The sequence below is a fragment of the Falco rusticolus genome, chromosome 10, assembly GCF_015220075.1.
Source record: "Falco rusticolus isolate bFalRus1 chromosome 10, bFalRus1.pri, whole genome shotgun sequence".
Taxonomy (NCBI): Eukaryota; Metazoa; Chordata; class Aves; order Falconiformes; family Falconidae; genus Falco; species Falco rusticolus.
In genome coordinates, this window is record NC_051196.1 from 21,873,899 (window position 1) to 21,883,606 (window position 9,708).

At 49.2% G+C, this 9,708-nt stretch overlaps 1 protein-coding gene across 1 annotated transcript in view; it reads right to left on the reverse strand.

The window, feature by feature from the left end:
- The window catches only part of TM9SF4 (transmembrane 9 superfamily member 4), an 18,134-nt gene extending 8,656 nt beyond the window's left edge, over positions 1–9,478 (reverse strand). Inside the window, exons 1-5 of the mRNA XM_037403405.1 lie at positions 9,374–9,478; positions 3,251–3,364; positions 1,545–1,644; positions 957–1,125; positions 748–877 (exon numbers count right to left, since the gene is read on the reverse strand). Of these exons, the coding sequence (XP_037259302.1) occupies positions 748–877; positions 957–1,125; positions 1,545–1,644; positions 3,251–3,364; positions 9,374–9,463 (603 nt within the window). The 5' untranslated portion in view covers positions 9,464–9,478. The remainder of the gene's footprint in view (positions 1–747; positions 878–956; positions 1,126–1,544; positions 1,645–3,250; positions 3,365–9,373) is intronic.
- Between the last annotated feature and the right edge of the window lie 230 nt (positions 9,479–9,708).

Below are 9,708 nucleotides of genomic sequence, written 5' to 3' on the forward strand. Positions count from 1 at the left end.
TATATTTCACATCTCAAACAGTGGCAGCAAAATCACCAAATTTAGGTTGGAAAGACCATGGTAGCTACAACCCCGAGTCTCCTGCCTGCTTTTTCTCCCAGACAGACATACATTCCCCAGACTCTGTGGGGCCCCACAGCTGTCCTCAGCTTGTGCTTTCAAAAGGCTCTTACATGAACAAAGTACAATGACCCCAAGCAGGCACAGCAGGTTCATCCACCCGTAAGAACTTGGGCTCAAGAGATCAGAGCTGTGTGTGGCACTGAACACTTGAGTATGATGAACCAATGTGTGTTAAATCAAATAGCTAATCTTAGGGCACACAATCATGGAAAATACCTGCCAGGAACACACGTGCTATGTTTCCATTTGCAAACTTAAGCAGCTTTTCCCCCAGTAAACACTTGACTTTTTTTTTATTTTTTTTTTAAATACAAGATGCTCCAAGACTGTCAAAGACGAGCTAGCCTTTGGGGTACACTGCCTTTGCTCTGCTGAGGGGAAATGACTGCATGAGTTTGTCTGACATTACACAGCAAGCCAAAGCTAGGACTCCTGGCTATCGTACCAGTAGTCTAGCACCCATCCCCTTCTTCCAATAAGAGACCTCTCTCTCATATTTCCACTCTTTATAAAAGCCGTTGGTTGCATTCCTAATTCCGATGCTCTCTGGTAGACTTCCGACAACCTCTGACAGACACCCAGATCTCTTCCAGGTACCCCTCAGACAGCATCTGCAGTCTCTACCTTGTTACCGTCCATAAATCCAAGCCTGTATCCATGCTCAAACTGCACATCCTTCTCCTTCTTCTTCTCCTCTTCCTCACGATTGGAATAAAACTCCAGCCGTGTTGCCACAGGGAGGTTATCAGCAATGCTGAAAACACAGATTTCAGATCAAATTTGTCCACAGCACAGAACCCCCCTGACACAAACCCATGCTTGAGATGACTCACAGATGGACATAATAATCTTCCCTGATCCTCTCAGCGATCAGCTTGCTCTGCTCCACCGTCAGAGTCACTGGCTTATTGGGAAAGTTGCACAGAACCTCACATTTCTTCTCCACATTCATGGAAACCTGGAAAGGGGTATTTACAATTCGGTCCCCCCGAAGAACCTCACCTGGAAAACAGGAAAATAAGGGCAGGGTGGAAGACGGCCAGGCTTCTCGCCACTGATCCTACCACTGGGCTGGCAGCGCACTGTACAGTTGGAGTGACAACAGCAAGTCCCCTTTGTTACCACAAGCAAGGGTAAGATTGAAGGACAGTTTAGCTATTTTCTTGGAAGTATCAAGCACTATTTATAAAGCAGGTTATATGCCCTCCTTCAGGAAAGGCATTTCCTCTTTCCAATATATGGACATCCTAGTTTGCAAACAGCCAGCATATAACAAATTAGAAGAAGTAGGCTCTCCACAAGCAGTTTATTAGAGATGACATTTGCAATTGCTTTTACTCCTGTAAACATACCCCCCTCACGCAGCTTATTAATGGCAGCCCACTTACTGCTGGGGAACATGCTGTTCAACAGATACGTACCAAGATTCTCAGCCTTGTATGTTATCTTGGTGGGTTGGCAGAAGGGCAATGAGTAGTACTCGTACGGTAGCTGGGTTCGTGAGCTGGTGAGCTTCACAGCCTGGAGGAAAAATGGAAGGATTATTCCCATGAAAGAACTCTGATAGTTTCCTGTCCTCTCAGCATCAGCCAGAAGCTGAAGCTTACTTCAAGACACCTCCCATAAAGGTCACTTTTGGAAGCTGTTAAATAAATCATAAAAAAATTTTAAAAAAACCAAGACGGATGTTCCTGGGAGAGCTGCAGCTTTCTTTCCTTTTGCACAATTCCTAGTTGTACATTCTCTACACTACGATTTAGTAGCATTTCAATCACAAACAGTGAAACACTTGAAGAAAGAAGCGTGGTGGATTGGTTTCACAAATTTATGACTCAGTGGAGTCTTAAGAAACAACAAAGAGCTCAAAAGAGATTCGAGACACACATTTCATACAAGACTGCAGTTATTTTCTCAAATAAATAAATAAATCATGTCACACTGGACCTACAGTTCAGCAATTTTCACCTCTGCAAGGAAAGCCAAAGAGCCATCAGATTGGGAAGACAACGGATGGTGACAAAACCCAAACATTTCTGGAGAGGTCCCACAAATCACATGGCACAAGGGAAGTGTGGAGATATACCATGATAGCCAAGGCCACAGTTGCTCCAAAAACCAGAAGTGTTTTGTAACACAGCCAAGCTCATTTATTGGAAGAGCGCTGGCAAACCTGCTGACTTGCCTTATCACTTGAGGAAGCATTTGGCTCATGAAATCCCTTTGAGAACAGTCATTCCAATACCCCCTTCTTCTGGGAAGCTTACTGTAGCCACAGGCAAGTCTTGTTTGCTTAAAAATAACCTACATCTGGCAGCCTGTGGCTGAAGAGAAAACTGTGTTGTGCTTCATATGGGAGCAGCCAACCTCAGCATCCCCAAGGGTGCTGGATTTTGCTGAGACAGAAGCCACAGCTTTAGAAAAATAAATGAAATAGGCTATATATTGCTGATGTCTGGAAACCAAGCCTGGCTTCCTCCTGTACGGGTGAAGCAGTTCCGTCGTTCACTATCAGCAATACTGCACAGGTACAGCCCTTCAGCCAGCCTGGACTGTAAGATGTACAACGCTCAAGGACAAATGCCTGCACTTGGAAAAGGCTTGCCATGGATTTCACTTGACTTGAAGACACAACATGAGCAAACTAAGTAGAAGAGAAAATTGAAAAGGTCTGATTCAAACCACTTCTTCATTCTACCATTCACCCACTACCTAAAGGCCCACCCTCAACAAGCACTTTGAGAGTCAGTATAATGCTGGAGACAGATCTCTGATTAAATTCACTTCAAAGCTAAAGTGAGAAAGAGAGCTCTTTTTCCCCAAATACAGCAACATCTTAAGGACTTTGGTGAAACTGCTGAAGAAACTTGGCAGAAGATATGCAAGACAGAAACTCATGTTGCCAACTGCAGCGTACAACAGCACCAGTGAGCACTTGAGGGCTGCTCATCCCCTACACCCTACACAAACGTGAAAAATAGTAAAATTTTGGGGGCAGATATTTTATAACAGGATCCCCAAATTTGACTTTCTAGTCCCACTTAGCTGCTACGATACGAAGAAGGAAAAAACCAAAACACAAGAAAACCCATACCAAACAGACTATCAGCTCCATCTAAGTTCATCCTACCTTTATTTCTACAGGATCATTGCGATGAAAGTTGATAGGAGCCACACCAGGTACATAGAAAGAGTCTGTGCTGTGTAGCAGCAACAGCAAGATGAGTGTATACCTTAGCCTTTCCTGCAAAAATAAGAAAACCCATTAAAATACAACAGAAATGTGGGAACATTAGAGATTGACAACAATACTGCAAGTGTTCATCCTAGACTTAGAAAGGCTGTACAGTCAGGCGATTAAACACAAATTAAATTCAGAAAAGCTATTCTTAACTTTGTTTTGCGACTCTCATCACTTCACTCTGCACATCTCTGTCTCTTCCTCTGCAATTAGGAAAACATTGGCTTTGCTCAGCCACAAGAAAAACGCATTTCTTATCTGTAACAGGCTTCACCTAGCAGGCTGTCATCTGACTTTTCTACTCCCACCCATTTAACACCCCTGTGTTAGAAAACTCCATGGATTACTAGAGAAGAGGGTCGTAGTCCTGGCACTGGGTTTCTGTCAGCTCTGCACAGTAGCCACTGTGGACTGATGGTCACACACTGCTGCCTGCAGTAGAGTAAGTGTAGGGTAAGGAGTGACACCAAACTAACCGCTGGCTGCATCCAAAGGGACGGTCACATCACCAGTCCCTCCTATTCCAATCTTTTGTCGTCGCCCCTCCTGGCCACAACACTGCTCAGTCACATGGCAAAAAGTATCCCTTTTTCAGGGAGCAAGGAGATGGGTCAGGCTGGAAGGTTCAATCAGTTCCACGGAGACTCCAACACAAGCCAGACCCTGCACGCCGGCTGCAGCAGCAAACCCTCTAACAGACTCTGCTACCTCCCCAGTCCCTACCAATACTTCAGGTAACCTAGCCCAGCTCAAGTGCAAGCAGGAAGGCTGTGAAATGAAAATCAAGCTTTAAAAAGTATTAGTAATTAGCTGGATTAGAATATCAGCTCTACTGTTACTAGCTTCAGCCCGTTCTCCTAAACTCCCTGTATGGTACCACTGGAAAACCACACAAAACCCGGAGTCTGGTTTGGGACAGCTCTTGAGCTAATGCTGCAGCCACAACAAACACAATTGCTGCCTTCCACTGCACGTCCTCAGGCAGGGCAGGCAGAGTCGCTCTCTTGTGCCCTGCTGCCCCTCCACCCACACGCAGGAGCTCTGCAATCAGGGGTGGGAAGACAAATATAGAAGGGAAAAGGGAGAGTAAACAGACTGACCAAGCAAGATGGGCTTGGACTGAAAAGAGCCACCACCAGCCCGGTGCCTGCCCAGGGTTCAGCACTACCCTCCCACCAACTAACGTCGTCTGGGCAGGCCATGAGGGAATGAAACGCAAGGCTCCCTCATGGACACAAGACCGATACCACAAGCAGCAAAGGAGAAAGAACACCGAGCCCCAGGCTCCCAGCAGCTGCCCGCAGAGCCTGTCCCAAACAGCCAGCCCTGGCACGGCTGCTCCCCATCAGCAGTGATCCACCAGGAAGGTGGAGGGGAGCTGGGATCCAGGACCCAGAGGGCAGCTGGCCAGAGCTCTGGGCACAGCCACAGCCCCAGGGCACTGCCAGCAGCATCACTCCTCCCGCCTGGAAGGGATGGGCTGCTAAAGCCACAGCCTTTCTCAGCACAGCACTGGGGCATGGTCAGCACGCACCCAGCACCAGAGGAAACATTCAACAGCTTCACATTCACAAGCCAGGTGTGGACAAATAGCAGCTCTATCACAGGGATCCTTCGTCAGGTCAGGGGAAAAAAATAATCTGGAAAAAAAAAAGATAATCTGCATTCATTGCCCCCACACTTCTTTCCACCTTATTCTGAGGCTAGTAAGGTACACTTGGCCCAGACACCAGCAAGGGCTAACAGAGCATCCAGAGTTACTGGAACTGAGCAGGATGAAATAAAGAAGTCATAAAAGTTGGGGGTTTGAAAAATCTAAAATGCATTTAAGATGCAAATGCTAGGCACCTACATAAAATGTGTTAATTCCAAATTATCAGCTATATCTTTTTTGTGTACAAGGGAGACTTTCAGATCTATTCTAGGCAAAGCTTAATGCAGGCAAAAAGCCTCATCTGGGAAGGAACCGGGGAAGCACTCTTTCTAAAATTGCTTGGACTTCAATACCAATCTACCTTGAAACAATGCGGGGCTTGTTTTCTGTGCTTCACTGAATTTTGCCTTCTATGATCTTGTAAAAGAGTGCCCTGTGACTCTCCAACCAAGTAGTCCCTGGGTAGGTGAAGCACTGGAAGGAAACAGCACTCTTGTCCTACAACATGCTTTCCAGCAGCCAGCACCCTGCAGCAATTTGCTTGCTTTGTTTGTCACTGAAGTGCCCGACACACAGCCAATATTACTTAATAAAAACAAAAAATACACCAGTGCCATCCTTGCCCTGAAAAGCCTGCGAGACAACAAAATAAGGACGAACTTTGGAAGGTGCCCAGGAGACATGCAAGCATGGAGAAGGTGAAAATTTTGATGACACCTTTGGCAGAAATCAGGCTCTTTGCATACAGATGACGATGACTCAGGCAGCACCAGGGAACAGGAAAACAAGAGGGAGACTATGGAAAGCCTTGCCAGGAAAAAAACATTTTATAGCAAGAAATGGGAACGCTGGTATGCAACAGGTGGGGGGAGCTTGGGAAGTGAAGTTTGAAGGAAATGCCCAGCGCAGTTTCCCAACCCAGCAGCTCACACCCAGCAGAGCACGTGCAGGTTGAAGCCAGGTGCCTTTATCAGGATCTTTGCTTTCACATTGACAGATGTGCTTCATCTTGTCCAAATGAAGGCAGCAGCTTAGCAATGACAACATGGACACATGCCAAAACATCTGCATAACTCATGGGCCTGGCCAGGCAATCATCTCATTTGGGAGATGCCTGCAAGCTAAGTTATCTCCTATGGAAAGTTAAAACTCACAGGATGGAGCTCTGCTTTAGTTGTCACAGAGCCCTGGTGAGGCACAGACTTCCAGCAGACAGGAGAGACACTGCTTTCGTGGCCTTTACCAATTATTTACACTTCAAAACATATGCACAAAAAAAATAAATCTCTCAGATCACAGCCTTGCATCTGAGATGCCAGGAAATTGTTCAACAAAGCAACAAGTAGCACAATAAACATGCACAACTCCAGATCAAGAAAAACCCAGTTGCAAAATAACTGACTAAACCTTGTTATTTTACTATATGCATACATGGCAGACACAGACTTGCAAGAGGGCCTTTCTTAGGAGGGTGTGACCTAAATAAGAGAAGTAACAGCAGAAGCACAATCAACCCCTCCTGCCCCTGTTCCCCAAATCAGCACTACTCACACTGAAGTCATCGATCACATGCAAAGAGCCTGCTGAAGGAAAGCAAACTTCTTTCTCTCAAAACCGGGGGAAATAGACTTGGGTGTGGGGGTGTGGCTATTTCAAATGTCACTATATTCTTTCTGCATGCAGCACCCTGGCAGAAGTCACACTCAGATTTCTCTCTCACACCAGTGGAAAGTAGCCTGGGGAAATCATAGCACAGAGCAAGCAGAGCACGTCACCCCGGGACCAGCTGGCACTGCTGCCAGCACAGCCACACTAACCACCCCTCCGAGCAGTGGCGGCAGCCGCTCTCCCCACCAGCACATAACTTGGCACTCCTGTCCTCTAAGGGCAACAGCAACTACTCTAAAGTCTGTGGGATCTCTCCTGAAAGGTTCTGAAAATCTGTTCCTATCATTACCTTTAGAACGAAGCACTTCACTGTAAGAATAAATTAATACAAACCTTCCTTGCAGACATTCTAACAGTATTTCTTGTCCTGTGCGCAGCAACAAGAACGGAAGTTTGCACTCAAACCCTCTCTGAGAATGTATTTCTGGGTAATTATCACCAGACGATATCTACAAACAATTCCAGGACACAGTTTCTCTGATTTACCTCACTTAGAATTACTTTAATAACACTGCCATTTTCTGCAAATTCACAAAGTTTACAGAACACACTGGAATTGAAAACACAGGAATTGTTTAGCCAAATCCCAGCTTGAGCAAGCACAAAGAGACCCTACAACATGCATTTATGCCACTACCAGGCACATGTGTGTGCTTCCCTATGGCTTGCACTCCCTGAAGCCACCACTGTCAGGGTCTGAACTCCAACATTTATTTAAGGGAAGGGGCAAAGAGAAGCCAACAAGAAGTTTTTCCCTGTGGCACTCTGCCACACGCTCCAACCTAACCCAGAGAGCCCATGGCTGGCCCATTTGAGTCCAGGACATCCCTGCCCAGGTTGCTGGCAATTATTTTCTACAGACTGACAGCTTGAAAAAAACTTTGAACAGCAGCAGCAATTTCAAGCATCCCGCAAGCATTTTAATAGAGCTGATACTGTACTAGGGCTGGTTTACATCTTACAGTTTCATAATCCATGCAAACTTAAGACCACAATATAGTATTTGCTGAAAGGAAGGAAAAGGAAGCAACAATGATGGATATCATATGAACAAAATGATGGACATCGTCCCACCTCTTTTCTGCACAGAAGGGCAAGAGGGACATCAAAAAGCCATAATCAAGAGGTTTTAACTTTCAAAGACAGTTTCAAAGAAAAACAGGGAAAACACAAGCTATGCTGAGCCACTTGTCCAGCTGGATTCACAAAGCTCTGATACCCTGTTCCACTTACCAAAACTTTTTAATATGGTTACAGAAAGGGAAGACAGACATAACCCACTGCTTCGTGGGAGGAAAAAACCACCACATGTAAGAGAGCAAATCAAAGCTCTCTCCCACATTTATTCTACCTTCAGGCACATTAACAGGACATGCACAGTGCTAACAGCACCTGCTCTTCACCCCCTTCGAGGTGCCAGCCTGACACTTGCCCCCCTTTTTCGAGGGCTGCCTCATTAGATGTCCTTAACAACTGTTTGGACAAGCTCATCTTTATTGCATCTCTGCCCAGCTCACCCTTGCACTTGGAGGAGTCACTGAAAGCCTTTCGATAGGAGACAAGTGCTGCATTCACATTGATTTCAGAGAGCTCCTTTGACACCAGGAGAGCTGTTAGCAGTCTTCTCTGCCTTTTATGAAAGAGAAGGCTACAAGGAAATTCCCAGCAGGACCATCTTCAGCTCTCAAGGCCAACTCAGATACTCCCTCCTCCCTGCCTGGGAGGAAAGCCAGCAGAGTATGAAGATACTTAAAACAAAATAAATGAAAACCTCCGCTCTTCCAATCTCCATTCCAGTTTCTGTCAATCTTTAAGCTACATGAGTCACCTCACATCCCCCTCCCTGGCCAACAGCGACCTTTGTATCAGCACACATCATTTATTCATGCAGCTATTCTTACACCACACTATCAAGGAAATATCTTTCTGTGAAAGCAAGGAGAAAAGTCCATTTTTCTACTACAACACTTCAGGCAGATAATGAACATCTCAGCAGCTCATTTTCTTCTCCGTGAGGTGGCACCGATGCTCGCCTGCCTTTGCAAATTCCCACCAGAAACATCTTCGGCTGTCCAAGGATTCCGGGAATAACTCAAGAATAGACACGGGGAGACACGGGGAAGCAAAACGGCCACTCGCAGCCCGGGTCGAGAATCACCCCGTGCAAACCGCACCCAGGGCGACAGCCCCGCACCCGGCCCCGCACCCGGCTCCAGCCAGCGCTTGCCTCGAGAGAAGCGCCGAGGGGGGAGAGGCCGGCAGAGCCCCCGGGCCGGCCCCGCGTCCCTCGGCCCCGCCAGCGCCCGGAGCCCCGCACACGGAGCCAGGGCCGCTGCCGAGGGAGCGCGGCGCCGCCGGGCAGGGCCCCAAGGGCTGTCCCGCCCCTGCCCTCCTCCCCCGGTGACACCGCCGGTCGCCCCGCGGAGACGCGGGCGGCTACGAGGCCCCCGGCGCGGTCGGGGAGCCTCCCCCGGGCCGGGCCCGGCGCAGCCCGCGGGGCGGGGGCCGGCGGGGCCGCGGGCCGGGCGCCGCGTCCCTCCCAGTGCCCCGCAGGCTCGGGCCGGAGCCTCCGCACCGCACCCCGCGCCGCCTGCCCGGGCCGGCCGGGCCCGCCCCACGTCCCAGGAGGAGGCGGCCGGGCCAAGGGGCCGCACCGGGGCCGGGCCGGGCGGCTGGGCCGCCGCACTCACCATTGCCGCCGACGCCGCCATCTTGGATCCACGTGTCGGGGCGGACGTCAGCGGAAGCGGCGCACGGTTGGCTGCGGGGCTTATCGCCATGGCGACAGCGGCCGCGGCTGGGCCGGACGGCCGAGCTCCCTGCTGCCGGTACGGGGCGGCGCCGGGGCCGGGACGTGCTCAGCCCTGCCCTGCTGCCGGGCGGGGCGGGCCGGGGGCCTCCGCTCCGCTCCCCAGCGAGTCGCCGGCCCCGCGGAGCCGGCCGGGGTAAGGGGTGGTCCGCGCCGCCATCTTTGCTGAGGGCAGCGGCCTGCGCGCGGAGGACGGGCGCGACGCCGCGGGCGCCA